Source organism: Oncorhynchus kisutch, linkage group LG11 (assembly GCF_002021735.2).
Source record: "Oncorhynchus kisutch isolate 150728-3 linkage group LG11, Okis_V2, whole genome shotgun sequence".
NCBI lineage: Eukaryota > Metazoa > Chordata > Actinopteri > Salmoniformes > Salmonidae > Oncorhynchus > Oncorhynchus kisutch.
Genome location: NC_034184.2, coordinates 28,737,979 through 28,757,922, shown reverse-complemented (window position 1 = coordinate 28,757,922; position 19,944 = coordinate 28,737,979). Strand labels below are relative to the sequence as shown.

General features: G+C 43.1%; 2 protein-coding genes across 4 annotated transcripts in view; both read right to left on the bottom strand.

Moving 5' to 3' along the window:
• LOC109899788 (heterogeneous nuclear ribonucleoprotein L-like) overlaps positions 1 to 19,944 on the bottom strand; it is a 51,618-nt gene that overhangs the window by 7,272 nt on the left and 24,402 nt on the right. For all 3 annotated transcript variants that reach the window (XM_020495318.2, XM_020495319.2, XM_020495320.2), the window contains exons 2-6: positions 9,934 to 10,052; positions 8,610 to 8,847; positions 2,269 to 2,354; positions 1,882 to 1,978; positions 1,682 to 1,754 (exon numbers count right to left, since the gene is read on the bottom strand). In XM_020495318.2, coding sequence (XP_020350907.1) covers positions 1,682 to 1,754; positions 1,882 to 1,978; positions 2,269 to 2,354; positions 8,610 to 8,847; positions 9,934 to 10,052 — 613 coding nt within the window. The remainder of the gene's footprint in view (positions 1 to 1,681; positions 1,755 to 1,881; positions 1,979 to 2,268; positions 2,355 to 8,609; positions 8,848 to 9,933; positions 10,053 to 19,944) is intronic.
• Positions 14,396 to 18,044, bottom strand: LOC116376201 (B-cell receptor CD22-like). The gene has a single exon (XM_031835593.1). The coding sequence runs from the start codon at positions 17,248 to 17,250 to the stop codon at positions 15,421 to 15,423; it is 1,830 nt and encodes a 609-aa protein (XP_031691453.1). The 5' UTR covers positions 17,251 to 18,044; the 3' UTR covers positions 14,396 to 15,420.

Below are 19,944 nucleotides of genomic sequence, written 5' to 3'. Positions count from 1 at the left end.
CTGAAGCAGTCAATTCCCGAGGCGAGGTGAGAGACGTCCACAGAGGACGCTGGAGGAAAACATTTGAGTGTCCTAAGAACGGCGCCACAGCAGGAGGCTAACTCACTCTCACTGGGCTTTCAAATGAGTTAGCATCTCGCCTGACTTCTCATTTAGCTATGTAGTAAAGGGTGATATTCATCATAGGGTGAACCCCCTCAGCAGTCGACTGTGTCCCCTGGTTAATTTGAGGAGATGGATGCACTAGGAGAAAAGGGTCTGACTTTCACAGGGCAATGGCTTTCAGATAGCGATATAAAGGTTGGGTCTCTGATAGAGGGCCTCTAAGGAACTGTGACTCTCTTCATCCACACGATGTACCCCCATTAACAGTGCATTCAAGAATAGACATTCAATGTTCAGGATTTAATCTAAGCAGTTCTCTCTACTACAGTAGGCATTTCAACACATTGACACTGACATAAATGCTATATTATGAAGTAGTTTACAGTAGAAGATAGTGTCACCTTGGTGTTTAAGTAGATTACAGAGCAGAGATTTTTTGCTTATTGTCTGATTTAAGACAAACGCCTAGAAGACAAAGAGAGAAATACACTCTTATGTTCACATGTCCAGACTAGAGATAGTATAGACTAATACATCGATATTTCTACTACTGATTATTTGGTGAGAGAATATAAAGGGTTTTAACCAGTCAGATAACTGACTGAATACGATCAGGACGCAAGCAAGAGAAGGAAATTGGTCCAGTCTAAAAAGTCTAAAAGCAGCCAGTCCTCCAGCCATGAGGTGGCACTGGCGGGTTGTCCTGGGCGTGTTGATGTTGAGGTTGCATGAGGTCAAGATGAATGAGTAGTCTCGCTCCCTCTCTCTTGAGGTTTGGGTGAAGATGGATGCATGTTGCTGTGCAGGGTCAGCCTGTCGTCCATCCCTCTTTTTTCCTCTCTCTCCCTCTATTCCCATGGGCGGCAGGTGCAGGCTTGTGAGAGACGGATGTGAGAGTGTGTTGCTTGGAGAAGGACGCGCAGTGGGTCGGTCTTGTGTTGGCTTGGTTGACTGCAGGTCTGTGGTCCATACTGGTCCTTAACCACCTCACAATAGGGGGCGCTACAGTCACAATGATGACTTCACATAGACGGGGTGGGATGGGGGGAGGGTGGTAAAGAGGGGTAGCCAACAACAGGCCATTTCGCTGCACTTTTTTCAAATGGCATCTTTGCTACTATAACATTCCTCATGCAATGATACAACCACAGTGCTCTCCTCAGCCTCTGACTCAGTATCTGGCTGTCTCAAGTTAGCATATTTAGCACAGGATAATGAGAAGTATCACAACTTCTCTCTCATTTCAGCTGACGCAGACTAAACTCAGGACAAACAGTCCAGCTCTCTCTCTCTCTCTCTCTCTCAGCTCAGAGTGTATCTATCTACAGCTTGTGAGGAATGAGAAGAGAAACAGCCACACTTCTTTGATATCCTTACCTCTCCTGCTATTCTGTTTGCAGCCTGGGCAGATTTCAGATAAAGGGCAAGGAAAACCTGACTCTGCCCTTCAGGCTGCCCATGGACACTCTGACACAATGACAGCCCTATATGGCAGCCCATAGCCCTAACTCAGCAGCTTCTACACAATGAGATCACTCCATAGCCTACACACACAGAACAAGGAGCAGAATCTTACCTCTTCGGACCAGGTAAGGCTTTGTGTAGTCCCAGCTCTCGTTGTCATTTCTGATCACATTCAAGCGAGTTGGCTATAGGAGGGAAACAGATATGTTGTTGCATGCTGAGGCTGATCATCAGGAAGTGTTCCAGCGTTTTAAAGAAAATCTATTTGCTAAGCGTTATGCATGTGATTGTGTGTGGTGAATATAGACTTACCCTTGCATATTCGATTTTTAAGGTGCAGCAGCCAGCATAGATGTCAGCTCCATTGAGAGCAGCCTTAGCTTTCTGAGCGCACTCGATGGACTCAAATGTTAGGAGGGGCAGTTAAGGACAACAGCAACACAACCAAATAAGCTCAAGCCTTAATCTACAATTACAAGTCCCCACATAGAAGATATAAAACCTCTAAAACCTCTAAAACCACCAACAAAAACAAATCTACGCTGGTTGAATAATTTGACCTGTGGATGCCTTTTTTATGGTCAGACCCTCCACACTCACACTCTAACAGGCAGCCAGGCAGCCAGGCAGCCAGGCAGCCAGCCAGCCAGGCAGCCAGCCAGCGGGCCAGCCAGCCAACCAGCTAGACAGAAAGGATATTCCACCATGGCCTGGATGCCGTTGCGTTTGAAGATGACGATGCGCATCACACTGCCTATGGGGTTGCACACTGTGTAGAGAACATCCTTGGAGACAAGAGATGGAGACACACGGAAGGCTTTAGTCAGCTCTCACCAAGGCTGCAGCTGGAAGATACATGTTCCAATTAAAACGCCACTTCTCCCTGACACCTACAACACCGGAGACAATACACCAGGCGGTGACAAATTTGTTCACAATATTTGAGAGGTTCCTGTGTGAAATTGGTGGAATAATGAGAACCAGTGTTTATGTGAGACTTCATCAAGTAGGAACATCTGTGTGTCCTTCGAGTAGAGAGGATGCAGCCTGGATGCAGGAACCTAAACTCAGCAAAAAAAGAAACGTCCTATCACTGTCAAATTAGTTTATTTTCAGCAAACTTAACATGTGTAAATATTTGTATGAACATAACAAGATTCAACAACCGAGACATAAACTGAACAAGTTCCACAGACATGTGACTAACAGAAATTGAATAATGTGTCCCTGAACAAAGGGGGGGTCAAAATAACAAGTAACAGTCAGTATCTGGTGTGGCCACCACCTGCATCTCCTCCTCATGGACTGCACCTGATTTGCCAGTTCTTGCTGTGAGATGTTACCCCACTCTTCTACCAAGGCACCTGCAACTTCCTGGACATTTCTGGGGGGAATGGCCCTAGTCCTCACCCTCCGATCCAAAAGGTCCCAGACGTGCTCAATGGGATTGAGATCCAGGCTCTTCGCTGGCCATGGTAGAACACTGGCATTCCTGTCTTGCAGGAAATCACGCACAGAATGAGCAGTATGGCTGATGGCATTGTCAAGCTGGAGGGTCATGTCAGGGTGAGCCTGCAGGAAGGGTACCACATGAGGGAGGAGGATCTCTTCCCTGTAACGCACAGCATTGAGATTGCCTGCAATGACAACAAGCTCAGTCCGATGATGCTGTGACACACAGCCCCAGACCATGACGGACCCTCCAGAGTATAGGCCTCGGTGTAACGCTCATTCCTTCGACGATAAAAGCGAATCCGACCATCACCCCTGGTGAGACAAAACCGCAACTCGTTAGTGATGAGCACTTTTTGCCAGTCCTGTCTGGTCCAGCGACGGTGGGTTTGTGCCCATAGGCGACGTTGTTGCCGGTGATGTCTGGTGAGGACCTGCCTCACAACAGGCTTACAAGCCCTCAGTCCAGCCTTTCTCAGCCTATTGCGGACAGTCTAAGCAGTGATGGAGGGATTGTGCGTTCCTGGTGTAACATTGAAGAATAATAGTGAAGACATCAAAAAAAACTATGAAATAACAGATATGGAATCATGTAGTAACCAAAAAAGTGTTAAAGAAATCTAAATATATTTTATATTTGAGTAGTAGCCGCCCTTTGCCTTGATGACAGCTTTGCACACTCTTGACATTCTCTTAACCAGCTTCACCTGGAATGCATTTCAATTAACAGGTGTGGATTAAACTTTGACATTTTCTTCAAGTGCAGTCGCAAAAATCATCAAGCGCTATGATGAAACTGTCTCTCATGAGGACCGCCACGGGAAAGGAAGACCCAGAGTTACCTCTGCTGCAGAGGATAAGTTCATTAGAGTTACCAGCCTCAGAAATTGCAACCCAAATAAATGTTTCAGAGTTCAAGTAACAGACACATCTCAACATCAACTGTTCAGAGGAGACTGTGTAAATCAGGCCTTCATGGTCGAATTGCTGCATAGAAACCACTACTAAAGGACACTAATAAGAATAAGATACTTTCTTGGGTCAAGAAACACGGGAAATTGACATTAGACCAGTAGAAATCTGTCTTTTAGTTTGATGAGTCCAATTTTGAGATTTTTGGTTCCAACCGCCGTGTCTTTGTGAGACGTAGAGTAGGTGAACGGATGATCTCTGCATGTGTGGTTCCCACCATGAAGCATGGAGGAGGAGGTGTGATTGTGTGGGGGTGCTTTGCTGGTGACCCTGGTGGTGATTTATTTAGAATTCAAGGCACACTTAACCAGCATGGCTACCACAGTATTCTGTAGCAATACGCCATTCCATCTGGTTTGCGCTTAGTGGGTCGATCATTTGTTTTTCAACAGGACAATGACTCAACACACCTCCAGGCTGTGTAAGGGCTATTTGACCAAGAAGGTGAGTGATGGAGTGCTGCATTAGATGACCTGTTCTCCACAATCCCCCAACCTCAAACCAATTGAAATGGTTTGGGATGAGTTGTACTGCAGAGTGAAGGAAAAGCAGCCAACATGTGATCAGCATATGTGAGAACTCATTCAAGACTGTTGGAAAAGCATTCCAGGTGAAGCTGGTTGAGAGAATGGCAAGAGTGTTCAAATCTGTCATCAAGGCAAAGGGTGGCTACTTTGAAGAATCTAAAATCTAAAATATATTTGTTTAACACTTTTTTGGTTTCTACATGATTCCATATGTGTTATTTCGTAGTTTTTTTTTACAATTATTATACAATGTTGAAAATAGTAAAAGTAAAGAAAATCCCTTGAATGAGTAGGTGTGTACTTTACATTTATCAGTACTTTAGTGTGTGCTGTTAAACTTCTAACACAGTGACTGTGTCTCTCTAATCAGACAGTTTGTCTCTGTTTGACTTAATAATAACATAATTCAACCCTATCTAGGTCTCTGCACATTTATCTTGGTTGTTGCGTGTGTTATTTCTTCTCTGCTCACCTGGAGTGAGGCAGCATAAGGCTGGATCCTTTCTCAGCCTATTTGTGCATCCCATATCTGAGGGAGACTGATATACCTGAGCTTCCTGGTATTCTTATCATCAGCCTAGGGCTGTCCTCGACCAAAAAAAAAGAATTGGTCGACCGAGAGTCGTCTGTTCTTTCGACCAATTTTTCCATATGTGTTTTAATTAAATCAACTATATGCACTGAGCTTGTCTGATGCTTTAAGGCAACTGTTTGATTAAATAATTAAGACACACAGATGACAAGAGGTAGTCCGACCGCAATTGACTTGATTGTTCCAGGCGGGGCTCAGACTTGATGCTCTGTGTTGATAAAAAGAAAGCGAGTGACTGTGTGACTAGCACTCATTGTCACTCTCTCCTCCCTGCTGCGCTGTCCGTGTTGCTGAACCTGAAAAATAATTACAGCCATTTCTGCCGGAATAGTTTGGTTTCTGAAATCCCTCATTTGTCTACTAAGCCTACTAATGATAATAACATTACTTATTATAATGATCATAATAATAATAGTAATAATAACAATAAGGAGATTAAAAAGGAGGGTTTATTATTATTATTATTTTTATTAAATGCAGCCGGAAATAACTTTTGGATATCAGAGCAGCGGTAACTCACCAGCATTACAACCAGGAATATGACTTTCCCAAAATGGATTCTTTGTTCGTACTCCCCAGGGCAATTGAACTTATTCCAGAAGCTACTCCAAAACACCTCCGGCGGAGAAGAGGTATTCTGAGTGGACTTCTAGTCCGACTCAGGAGGCGTGTACACCATCTACCGCTCCGAGTTTATTCCTCGCTAATGTTCAGTCTCTGGATAATAAAGTAGATGAACTCAGGGCGAGGATCTCCTTCCAAAGAGACATCAGGGATTGTAACATACTCTGTTTCACGGAAACATAGCTCTCTCGGGATATACTGTCCCCATCCATACAGCCAGCTGGGTTCTCAGTACATCGCGCAGATAGGAATAAAGAACTCTCTGGGAAGAAGAAAGGCGGGGGTGTATGTTTCATGGTTAACTACCCATGGTGTGATTGTGATAACACACAGAAACAAGTTAAACAAGTTCAAACTAGAATACCTCACAATCAAATGCCGACCATAAGTGATTCGGTTATTGTCACATCTGTGTATATTACCCCTCAAGACGATACCCCGACAGCCCTCAAAGAACTACACTGAACTTTATGTAAAATGGAAACCAAACATCCTGAGGCCGCATTTGTTGTAGCTGGGGATTTTAACAAAGCACAGTTGAGGAAAACGCTACCTAAATTCTACCATCACATTGACTGTAGTACTCGCCCTGGAAAAACATTGGACCACTGCTACTCAACTTTTCCAAATGCCTCCAAGGCCCTCCCCCGCCCTCCCTTCAGAAAATCTGATCATGACTCCATTTTTCTCCTCCCTTCATATAGGCAGAAACTAAAACAGGAAGTACTAAGGTCTATTAAATGCTGGTCTGACCAGTTGGAATCCATGCTTCAAGATTGTTTTGATCACGCGGACTGGGATATGTTCCGGGTAGCCTCTGAGAATAACATTGATGAATACATGGATACAGTGACTGAATTCATCAGGAAGTGTAAAGGAGATGTTGTACCCACTGTGACTATTAAAACCTACCCAAACCTGAAACCATGGATAGATGGCAGCATTTGCTCAAAACTGAAAACACGAACCACCGCATTTAACCATGGCAAGGTGACGGGGAATATGGCCGAATACAAACAGTGTACACTAGTTATTCCCTCCATAAGGCAATCAAACAGGCAAAACGTCAGTACAGAGACAAAGTGGAACCGCAATTCAACGACTCAGACACAAGACGTCTGCTGTCGTCACTTGCTTCAAGATGTCCACCATTGTTCCTGTGCCCAAGAAAGCAAAGGTAACTGAACTTAATGACTAGCACTCATTTCTGTCATCATGAAGTGCTTTGAGAGGCTAGTTTTAAGGATCATATCACCTCTACCTTACCTGACACCCTAGACCCACTTCAATTTGCTTACCACCCCAATAGATCTGCAGCCGAAACCCTCACAAACCTTTACAGATGCACAATTGAGAGCATCCTGTCGAGCTCTATCACCGCCTGGTACGGCAACTGCACCGCCCGCAACCGCAGGGCTCTCCAGAGGGTAGTGCGGTCTGCACAACGCATCACCGGGGGCAAACTACCTGCCCTCCAGGGCACCTACAGCATCAGATGTCACAGGAAGGCCAAAAAGCTCATCAAGGACATCAACCACCCAAGCCACTGCCTGTTCACCCGCTTTCATCCAGAAGGCGAGGTCAGTACAGGTGCATCAAAGCTGGGACCGAGAGACTGAAAAACAGCTTCAATCTCAAGGCCGTCAGACTGTTAAATAGCCATCACTAGCCGGCTTCCACCCGGTTACTCAACTCTGCACCTTAGAGCCTGCTGCCCTATATATATAGACTTGAATTCACTGCCCACTTTAAAAATGGAACACTTGTTACTTTAATAATGTTTACATTTTGCTTTACTCATGTCATATGTATGTACTGCATTATATTCTACTGAATTTTAGTCAATGCCACAAGCATTTCACTACACCCACAATAATATGTGCTAAATATGTGTATACGAACCATAACATTTTATTTTATTTGGCTTTATTATGCACATAGCAACATGGTCTAGGATATGGCACCAACTAAACAGCGCACTGATGTTTCAGAACCGCGGATAGCGACCGCTATCCAACGCGGGAGACAGCGCATTTGTTTTAAAATATATATATTTTTATTGTTCTTATGTAATATAATATAATATGTAATATAACCATATACATTTTCAGTAGCAAATGTCTTAGACTGATGGACTATACCATCCCCACGGCCTCCACAATGGATCAGTCCACTCAGACAGGCGCAAATCAGACAGGTGTCTTGTACACCATGACATTTTTATTTTGTGTTTGCTATATGCTCGACTAAAGAAATCTCGGTCGACCAACCGCCTATCGACCAGTCGACTAAATGGGGTCAGCCCTACATCAGACACATGCTATCTGAACACTACAGGTACCCCGCGGAGAGCCCTCTCTATCTTTCAATGCAACCTGAGAGGGAGAGAGGGGGAGAGAAAGAGAGCAGAGGGAGATGCCAGAGAAAGGTGGCGATAGATGGGTGTTGGCAGGAGATATGTACAAACTCAGGGGGAAATAAACCTTGAAACAGCCACAAGATGCTTTTAAGCACTACTTTCTAAATGTAGCCTGACTGCTCCCATTAGGGGAGAGAGGTAGACAGAGAGAGAGAAAGAAAGAAAGAGAGGGTAACATAGAGATAGAAAGGGAGCGAGAAAGAGTACAAATATAAACCCTGTAGTTCTATGATAATACACAATGTTTATAATTCATATATTCACTTGACTACTGTTAACATGGGCAATAATGAGGTACTCTTGGTCAGTACTGTTACCATGGTGACAGTATAGCATGCATACAGTGCCAAGCGGGTGGCAATTACTGTTACTGCTGTGATGCTATTGTGTAATACAGTATGTATTTTCAGCACTGACTCATGCCAGGAGTCATGTACTGTTACCATGTTCTTACCGTGGTGATGGGGTAGAGGGGATTCTGGATCGAAAGGAGCAGGACTTTGTTGCCACTGTTGGGGTTGTCTGAGTTGGTGGGCCGGGTAATCCTCTTGCTAGTGGAGTAGTTGAAGAAGGCCTGCTGGCCTGCGATGTAGACGGCCTCGCTACTCCCACACGCCACACACTTATCAGCACTCTCCACCATCTCAAACTCCACCAGCGCCTGCCGCTTAAAGGGCATCATCATCACATAGCTGCCATCAACACAGAACAACATGGAAGTCCATTAGAATTCAATTCACTGAGTAGAAAAATGGTCTATTACTCTAAATGGACAGTGGCTCAAATAAAACCACATTCCCTGTCTACCGTAGGGAACGGCATTTGGTGCTAAAAGTAGAACATTATTGGAAATAGGGTGTCTTTGAAATTTGCCCGATGAGAACTCATGTCCTGAACTGACAGAATGAAAACTTTGCAAGTTTGGAATGTAAAACATTTCCAAGTTCAATTCTGAGGTTATGAGGTTATATTCTCAAACAATTCTACCAGAAAGAAAACCGCTCTATTTGTTTGTGGGGCTTTTTGTTTATACTTCCCCCCAAAATCACCTATGTTGGCTCAACATAGATGCACAAAAACAGAAGAGGGGAGGGAGTAAGTGTAGTTGTGGGCAGTGCTGGTCTAATTGGACAGTTACCATAGTTTCTACAGTTACCATGGTATGGTAGATTGTCTCTATGTTGTGGGTTAACCATGCTGTCACAGCTCTCCTAGGTTTGATAGTACGTTACGTAATTAATATTGCACCACATAACGAGCCTGATTAACACTGAGCTCTCTCTGTTACTCAAGGTCTCCGTGAGGTAAAAGCTTGGTTTGGCCACAAACACCTCCACTCCATGTGCGTGCTGGTATGTGTGTGTGTGAGTTGACTGTATACTGACGTGTGACTCTGAAAATGTTTGTGTGTGTCTGTGAGTATGTGTGTAGCTCTTCAAAGGAAGTGAGTTGAGGCTTCAGTACATGCTGATATACGTTTTTATTTCTACAGAACCCCCCAATGACTTCAATAGGATGAAAGGCAAGTCACTGGGGAGGCCTGAGGGGAAATGCCTCACACATATCCACACCACATTTACATGATCCATGTAGCTACACTCTAATCCACAGTCTTCCAAGTCACAGTACAGTGCATGTTCCATATTCGTTTCCCTTCTGTTTAACTAAAAGATGAGATAAAAGCCTTTTTATTTCTATGTCTTACAATGATGAAAACAGGGGGTTAAGGGGTGGTGGGGGGGGCACATATCATCCAACATATGTGAGTGGATTCTTACCATATAGGGCCAAACTTTTCCAGGGCCTCCACCAGGTCAGCCTCCACCACGGCCTCACACAGCCCCCTGACATGGACCACTGGGGACTGGGCAATTCTATGGGAGTCATCCCCACTGTCCTGCAACACACACACACACAATATTGGTTAGAGATCAGAACAAATACAATTCCTAGAATAGGGACAGAGGTTCTGTTGATCATAAATCAACTGGCAACTCAAGTGCAATGCACTGTATAATACCTATCTAAAATAGGAGTCATTTTGAAAAGAGTGGGTGTAGGGAGGAGGTTTCAGGCTGAATAATTTAACTGCAGCTCAAAATGGATGACCTCCAGTACATCCTAACCTTCCCTAACTGGGACTGTACCCCTCTATGTGAGAGAGTGAGAGTGCATTGGAGAGTGCAAATGGGTGCCTTTTCATCCCTTTGATATTTTAAGTAGAAATTGTGCACCAATATTGAATTTTAAAAGCCTGTTATATTAAATGAAGTGCCCTTTACTATAGACCACGTGCATAATTCAATAAATCAGATTTTTAATATGAATAAAGTAAATTCAGCACTTTGACATGTCCCTCCATCAACCCTGTGTCACAAAGGGAAGATTTGAACCCACTTAAGCCCAACATTTCTCCAAGTTTCACCATCATTGTAAAACCCTAGTTATTTTGTTGCTTTGACAAAGTCATTTCTGAAGACTATTATTTTTTTCATGTGATTAGTGATTCATTTATTTGATGTGATTAGTGTCCCTCATTTTAAGGTCAACCCTGTTACATTAACTGAATTCTCATTTTAATTTGCTGAAACTTTTCCTTTGTAATATATAAAAAATAAACTTTGAACATCTAATAGTCAAATCCTAGTGTATAAGCATGTGAGCTGGTTCTACTCTTTTTGGCCATTTTCTGGTGTTGTAACGTGCGGGTCGAGCATTACACGTCAACCCTGTTACCCATAGATACCCAGGCTAGAATAACACGTCAACCCTGTTACCCATAGATACCCAGGCTAGAATAACACGTCAACCCTGTTACCCATAGATACCCAGGCTAGAATAACACGTCAACCCTGTTACCCATAGATACCCAGGCTAGAATAACACGTCAACCCTGTTACCCATAGATACCCAGGCTAGAATAACACGTCAACCCTGTTACCCATAGATACCCAGGCTAGAATAACACGTCAACCCTGTTACCCATAGATACCCAGGCTAGAATAACACGTCAACCCTGTTACCCATAGATACCCAGGCTAGAATAACACGTCAACCCTGTTACCCATAGATACCCAGGCTAGAATAACACGTCAACCCTGTTACCCATAGATACCCAGGCTAGAATAACACGTCAACCCTGTTACCCATAGATACCCAGGCTAGAATAACACGTCAACCCTGTTACCCATAGATACCCAGGCTAGAATAACACGTCAACCCTGTTACCCATAGATACCCAGGCTAGAATAACACGTCAACCCTGTTACCCATAGATACCCAGGCTAGAATAACACGTCAACCCTGTTACCCATAGATACCCAGGCTAGAATAACACGTCAACCCTGTTACCCATAGATACCCAGGCTAGAAATGTTTTAACAATTTCCTTGTTTTTTTGTGAAGCTTACATTTAATTGCAACTCCATGTTGTGCACAACAAGCTTCCATTCCCTCTGTCACAAGGGGATATATGGCTGATATCAGATGAAATCGTCAACCCTGTTATGGTCAACCCTGTTATGGTCAACCCTGTTATTTTATTTGGCACTTAATCGGCACTTACTATAGTATTTTTTTTATTTAACCTCTTGAGATGGGAAAATGTGTTTTTAATTACGTTGAGCATGTGATCTTTAAGATAGAATGTTAAAATTAGGTGAAAACATGTATATTTTTTTAAACAGGGAACAGGGTTAGTTCCACAGGTGAAAATGGTCAAATCAGCAAAAAATGCTCTCATATTTAAAGGCAAGATAAAATATTTAGAAGAAAAAACATGGCCTGCTCGGGGAATCTCAGATGAGTCTTTATTTCAGGCTGTAGCAACAGAACGATGCTTACACTACCTCTGTGATCTAATAGCCTCAGGACTGGGCGGGCTGAGTAACTGTAACTGGGCGGGCTGAGCTGAGCTGTAACTGGGCAGGCTGAGCTGCATTTCTCTAGTGGTAGTGGGCGGGACTCTATCTCTCTCTGATAGTGATATCCTGATGTTAACATGCATTCAATATGTGACATGCAGGAATAACGTTCAGGACCTATGCCGAATGGACAAGGTGGTTGTGCAGCATAGTGTTAAAACTCACTTCTCTTTCAAACACCTCTCTTTGATTGATTTAGCAATACACCTCCATTCCTATAGTGCAACAAAAACCTCCCACTCTTCCCTTTCAGATGTCCTATTCTACTCAAGGTCTATGAGGGGGAGCCAGGAAGAGGAAGAGGAAGCAAGGCAGAATGAGGAGGTTGAAGGTCAAAAGACAGCACTAAGAGAGACAGCTAGGGGTTAACGAAGAGGGGTTAACGAAGAGATGCAAAAAACGAAGAGTTCAAGAAAGAGAGGCAAAGAGAGGGAAGGTTTTAGTTGTACAAATGGAGAGAGAGAAAGAAAGAGACTACAGCCTGTGCGAAGAGAGAGAGAGAGAGAGATAGAGAAAGACTACTGACAAGGCAGTAAGATTAAATCCTTACTGGCAGGCTCTGTTCCCAAAATGAGATTGATTTCAAATGGCCCACAGTTCAGTCTCTGCAGACTCTGATAATCTATAACATCACATTAAATCATGTTATTCTTTCCATATCAATGTATTCATTCCCAGGGTCATGGAGAAGTTCCATTACATTCTCTTTCATACGGATAAGGGGGAGGCAAGGCTATATCATCAGTTTCTCTGAGCTAAAGAACCAATTAAATGACTCAGCTACTTGGTGACAATCAGGTAAATAGAATGTGGTGCCTTTAAGTGATGAAAATAGCGGAATAACTCTCCTCTTTCTTGGGCTTTCTAGCTTAGTTGGTCCTCTCCTCTCCCCCTGTTCTATCTACATTCCCCATCACTTCTCTGTGAAATACCAACCTAGTGTGCAAGGATCAGTTGGCTGCCCAAGTGTGTGTATGTGTATGTGTATGTGTATGTGTATGTGTATGTGTATGTGTATGTGTGTGTGTGTATGTGTGAGTGTATGTGAGTGTATGTACTGTATGTGCAGGTATGGCCAGATGGTTCCCAAGGTTAAGTGGCAGTCCTATCCATCAGCTGATTCATTTTCCCAGAGCGCAGTTTTTTTCAGTGTGTGTTAAAGTGGTGAGTGAGAGTGGCCTACTGGCCTTGTATTCCAGCTCATTCCTCACTCTAATCCTGAATAATCTCCACCCCAGCGCAGGTGACCAGGGCTAAAATGAGGTTAAATTACTCTTACCTTCTCACTCGCTACAGCACTTTATCTTTCTCTCTCTCCTCTCTTATAATGTGTGGATCCCACTTTCTTGCCGATGTCCTCAGTCTATTGTGTGTGCGAGTGTTTTATTGTGTGTTCACTAAGCCCCTGGCAGTCTCATAGGGATGTGACCCCCTGGCAGTCTCATAGGGATGTGACCCCCTGGCAGTCTCATAGGGATGTGACCCCCTGGCAGTCTCATAGGGAGGTGACCCCCTGGCAGTCTCATAGGGAGGTGACCCCCTGGCAGTCTCATAGGGAGGTGACCCCCTGGCAGTCTCATAGGGAGGTGACACCCTGGCAGTCTCATAGGGAGGTGACCCCCTGGCACATACATCAGTGCCTGGCGTTTAGTGAGTGCATGGCACCAGTATGTGCATTGAGAGACAGAATACATGTGTCTTCCCATACACTCTTAGGAAAAAAGGTGCTATCTACAACCTATAAGGGTTCTTCGGCTGTTCCCATAAGATAACCCTTTGAAGAACCCTTTTTGTTTCAAGGTAGAACCCTTTTTGAGTTCCATGTAGAACACTTTTCACAGAAGAACCCAGAAGTTCTTCTACCTGGAACCAAAAAGGGTTCTACCTGGAACCAAAAAGGGATCTCCTACGGGGACAGCCGAAGAACCCTTTCGGAACCCTTTTTTTCTAAGAGTGTACCCTCACTGTGTGTGTGTGTGTGTTCCTCTCTCTAGTATTTATAGCACATTTCAGGACTGGCTTCAGAAAAATTGTAGGCCATGCAGGAAAAGAGCTGTTGCAGTGTATTGTGATAGACGACCAATTAGCTTCCTGTATAGGGAGGTGTGTGTGTTGTGTGTGGACGTGTTTAACTATTCTATAGTAAACTAACAAATATTTGACCAACTGGGGACATTTTGTTAGTCCCCACAAGGCCAAATGCTATTTCTAGGGGGTTTAACCCTAACCCCAATCTTAACCCAAAAACCTTAACCCTTGTAACGGCTTTCTAGGTGTGGTGAAGGAGAGTCGGACCAAACTGCAGCGTGTAGATTGCAATCCATGTTTAATGAATAACGTAAACACGAAGTAAACACAAACACTACAAAACAAAGAATGTAAATAACAAAACGAAAACCGAAACAGCCTATACTTGTGAAAACTAACAAAGATAGGAACAAGGACACTAAGGACAATCACCCACGACAAACTCAAAGAATATGGCTGCCTAAATATGGTTCCCAATCAGAGACAACGATAAGCACCTGCCTCTGATTGAGAACCACTCCAGACAGCCATAGACTCTGCTAGATAACCCAACTAGCTACAATCCCAAATACATACACATCAAAACCCCAAGACAAAACACACCACAATACAAAAACTCCATGCCACACCCTGGCCTGACCCAATACATGAAGAAAAACACAAAATACTTAGACCAGGGCGTGACAACCCTAACCCTAGCACCTAACCCTTAATGTAATTATAACCCTAACGGTTAGTGAGCATACTAGTATGCTAATAAACCAGGGGTCAAAAAAACAAATGTATTGTCATACAGCAAACATTTAATGAATTTAATTTACTTAAATATTAGTATTATATTAACAATACTGACAGTTTTGCACGATTGCTGATATATTCCTATGTATCTTTGCTTTCAGAATAGCTGTTTTTAATTGCTATATCGACAAGCGTCTACTTTGTAATAATCAATCCATGATTAAAGAGAATTACCATGAGCATGAGCAGTAATTGAAGTGGCAATTACTAAATGGAATACTTTCATATATTTCCCTCACTGTAAAGAATAGGAAAACTTGCATATGATTTGATTATGTTTCTTTCAACCTCATCTTGTGTAGTAAGCAACAATCAACTCTAAAAACCAAACAATATAACACCATTTACATTTGCATTAGCCAATGGCAAAACATTCCAGCAATCATATTCACCTTCAATATAAACTCTAAGGTTAGAGCTCAATGTGTGGGAAACATCCCAGACAGGCCAATGTGATAGCAGGACAAAAAAAGGTGCAAGGCGTATTTTTGGGTTGGTGCTGTAGGTCTTCAGGCTCTATGGTGATTCTCTCTTCGGGATAGAATCGTACATCGAGAGGCGAGAGTCTCTCTGAAGGGCTGTGTAGGTGTCATCCTGTATGTCATCGTACTCATCAATGCCACCCTGTATGTCATCATAGTCATCAGGGTGAGCGTAGAGAGTATCTACGCTCTCCTCCTCACTCACAGCGGAGTTGGAGGCATCATTACTGACATAATGGACTCTCGGTGTATCAGCTCTTTCTCTGCGGTTTCTCTGTTTCAGTGTGTAGTAGCTGAGAACGAGAAGAGTTCCAGCAGTCAGGACAGCCACAACGCACAGTACAGGAGTCAAGACATTCACTAGTCTATCATCTGTGGTCAGGTCCCAGGTAGAGTTCTGAGCTCCAATCTCATTCTTAGCCTCACAGAAGTACTGGTCAATGTACCCAAGACTGACAATGGGGATGGTGTAACTTTCTGTTTCTCCCTGTAAGACGCTCACTTTAGTTCCGTTCCTTTTGTACCAGGTGTATTTCTCCATTGGTGGGTTGGCATCGCTGCTACAGGTCAGAGTCACTGAACTGCCTTCCACTATTTTATTCTGATCTGTGCTGACCATCACGGTGGTGGACCTTGGAGGATATCTCACAGTGAGTGTAGCTCCAAGGGAGGGCTGATTCTCGAGGCCAACCAATACACAGGAGTAGCTGCCTGCATCCTCACTGCTGACTGGGTCAAGGTACAAGATCCAGTGTCTGTTAGGGCTAGGTAGGCGAAGTTTGTCCTTGTAGAAGATGTAGTCAGTAGAGTTTTGCTTCAGAACGCAGGACGTTGAGCACGAGATCCAGACTTTCTCTCCCTCTATGACGATGTCGGGTCTAACCTTTACAAATACATCTGTGACAGACAGAGTGACCTGAAATGGGTCATTGTAGCTCCCCTGTTGTGTTTTGAATCTGAAACTGTAGTTGGCTGAGTCTCTCTCTCTGAGCTCTGTGATTCTCAGGGTGCAGTCAGTCTTCTTGTCTCCACGGTACTGCACACTATCTCCATACTTCAAGGCTTCAGGCTTCCCTTTAGCATCCACAGTTTTTGACCAGAGAGTCTGTGTGATGGTCTGACCACTGGGGTATGTGTAAGTGCAAGGCAGATCCACAGACGACCCGGTTATGGCGCAGATTGTCTTCTTTGCGTATTTCACATCCCAACAGTTATCCAGGAGACAAAGTGAAGGAGAACGGAGATCATTTACAGCACAGGAGTAACTGCCAGAATCCGTAATGCTGAATGGGTCTAGGTACAGGCTGGTCTTCAGGGTCTTTGGGTTGGTTAGTCGTCGTCCATTCTTATACCAGATGTAAGTCAGGTTGGGGTTGTTACTCAGGATACACATGGTACTGCAGGTCAGTGTTACTTTTTGTCCCTCTTTCACAGTGTCCGGATTCTTAATCACCTTCAGACCTGTGACAAAAACAGTTGTTCCAGATTCGCTGTTCTTCCATCCTGAGTTCTGTGTGTTAAGTCTAAACTTATACTCAGCAGAGTCACTTGGTCTCAAATTTATGATCGTAGTAGTTATGGAATATTGACCGAAACCCCCAACAGCACCATGTAACAAACGACCATAATACTCTGGGTCTTCACTCAGATCCTCCGGAATAGTTGTGTCCTTCCATTTCTTCCTGTTGTTGTTGTTAAACCAGTAGAATTCTTTTAATTTACGTCTGGTATCTTGGATTGTGAAACCGCAGGACAATTTTACAGACAATCCTTCTAAGACGCAAACACTCTTCTTTCTACAAAATAAAACTGCCACATCTTCAGCCAGTAGAACTGGTATAAAGAGGAGAAGTCCTGCAAACATACTTCCTGCCAAACGTCCACGGATACCTAAACGTTTTGGCGGTGCAGTTGAACTAAATTCAAGTGTGAGGCAGGTAATGTTCTTTTTTAATACTTATTGGAGGCAGAGTGAACTGTAACTTCCTTCCCTTAAATGATCAAGTCATGTCATGCTTCCTTACATGGTGAAGAGAAATTGAGAAATGCATCTTACATTCATTTTCTCAGAACTTTGATGAAACGATCAAAATGAGGATGAGATAAAGAGTACGGACTTGTTGAACATTCTTAATACTGTTGAACTTAATACTGTTGAACACTTAATACTGTTGAACATTCTTAATACTGTTGAACATTCTTAATACTGTTGAACTTAATACTGTTGAACATTCTTAATACTGTTGAACATTCTTAATACTGTTGAACATTCTTAATACTGTTGAACACTTAATACTGTTGAACATTCTTAATACTTTTGAACTTAATACTGTTGAACATTCTTAATACTGTTGAACTTAATACTGTTGAACACTTAATACTGTTGAACACTTAATACTGTTGAATGTAATACTGTTGAACACTTAATACTGTTGAACACTTAATACTGTTGAACTTAATACTGTTGAACACTTCATACTGTTGAACACTTCATACTGTTGACACTTCATACTGTTGAACACTTAATACTGTTGAACACTTAATACTGTTGAATACTTAATACTGTTGAATGTAATACTGTTGAACACTTAATACTGTGGAACACTTCATACTGTTGACACTTCATACTGTTGAACACTTCATACTGTTGAACACTTAATACTGTTGAACAGTATTAAGTGAACAGAGTATGTTCCAGGAGGAGTAAAATGCCTACTATTGTTGTAAATATTTATACACGCCATCATAATAAACCTAATACAACATACTGAGATAGTCTCTGAGATAAGCGTACAGAATTTAAACGTAGTTAAATGTTTTTACTACCTGAATTGACTGAAAACTGAATTGACGCCAATCCTGTAATCGACATCCAGATACACACACACACACACACACACACACACACACACACACACACACACACACACACACACACACACACACACACACACACACACACACACACACACACACACACACACACACACACACACACACACACACACACACACACACACACACACACACACACACACACACACACACACACACAATACAACAATTACATAAGTAATCCACAGGTGGGGATTGGACTTTACATCAAACTTTCAAAGGCTCAAATTGAGTCCTGAAAGCTCATCCTTGTGAGAGCTTTGGGAGCCTTAAAGTCTCTATAGTCTCCTTCTCAGACCAGTCTCTCTACACACAGTAGATAGATTAACTATACAGTATGTTGTCCTGGGAATACAAAGCAGATCAGATGCATACATCTATGTCAGAAAATCTATTAAAGCATGTAAGCTGATGTGAGAGAGCAATACAACAGATAAATGGTGAAGAGAGTCTAGAGAGACATGTTGAGAATGATTAAAAGGAGTAAAGCAGCATAGTCTGTAAACAGTAAAGAGGAGAGAGTGTTTAAGCGTGTTGGGACTCTGTAGTGGGACATACTGAACATGGGTTAACTTGGGGGAGTCTGTTAGCATGTTGAGAATCTATGAGGTCCAGGCCAGAGAGTACAGAGTAATGTTCCATGGACTGTGAACATCAGCTTTCCAGGCTTTCCAAGTGTGTGTGAGTAAGAGAGAGTTTGTGTTCAACATCAGCTTTCCAGGGTTTGTTTCCTGGGGGCTTGAGCATGTTTGTTTATGTGTGCCTGTGTGTGTCTCTGTGTGTGTGTGTGTGTGTGTGTGTGTGTGTGTGTGTGTGTGTGTGTGTGTGTGTGTGTGTGTGTGTGTGTGTGTGTGTGTGTGTGTGTGTGTGTGTGTGTGCGAGCATGTGCAAATACGAGAAACATGAGTGCGTGTCTGTGTCCCTCCGTATGTGTTTGAGTGTTGAACATCGACTGTTGACGTTTTGCCTCCCAGGAGCCCCACCCCCCTCCCCTAAACGTCTGAGAGGAATATTATATCATCCACAGGTCAGGGATGTGTAAAAAACTAACTTCCCAGTGACAGCCCTACATTCCTCACTGAGACATATTCCTTAAGAATATGATTATTCTACTACAGCATCCCATCCCTCTCCAATTCCACCTCAGAGTTCAACCAGGCTTTCGTTTAAATGAAACCATTTCATTCTGTACCAGACTGCATCCCTGAAACACACAAGGCCTTCACATTGAGCTTCGCCCTAAAAACAACATTTCCGAATGGACATTTTGGGGGATGGTTAAAATGAGGCTCAAAGGTAGCTTACCATACCATTTCACATGCCTGTCATGAATCGTTTAGAATCCCTCTGTTACACGATGAGACTAACAGACCTCTGCTTCAACAGAAATCTTCCCTGAATAATGATCATGATCGAGTCCATCCTCGACTTCCTTGTACGAACAATAACACTTTCAAATGAAAGGTAGAGCAGGTGATAATTATTTGTACAAATTAGACTTTGACGTAATTTGTCATTCTGACATTCATGGTGCCAAAAACACTAACCATTTAATCAACAGAACACCACATTCAGAAGAAGCAGCTTTAAAGGGTAATGTTTCAGCCCAACCCTGCTCTAACACCTGCATAATTGTCTGAGAAGATTAGCCGTATTAGCAATC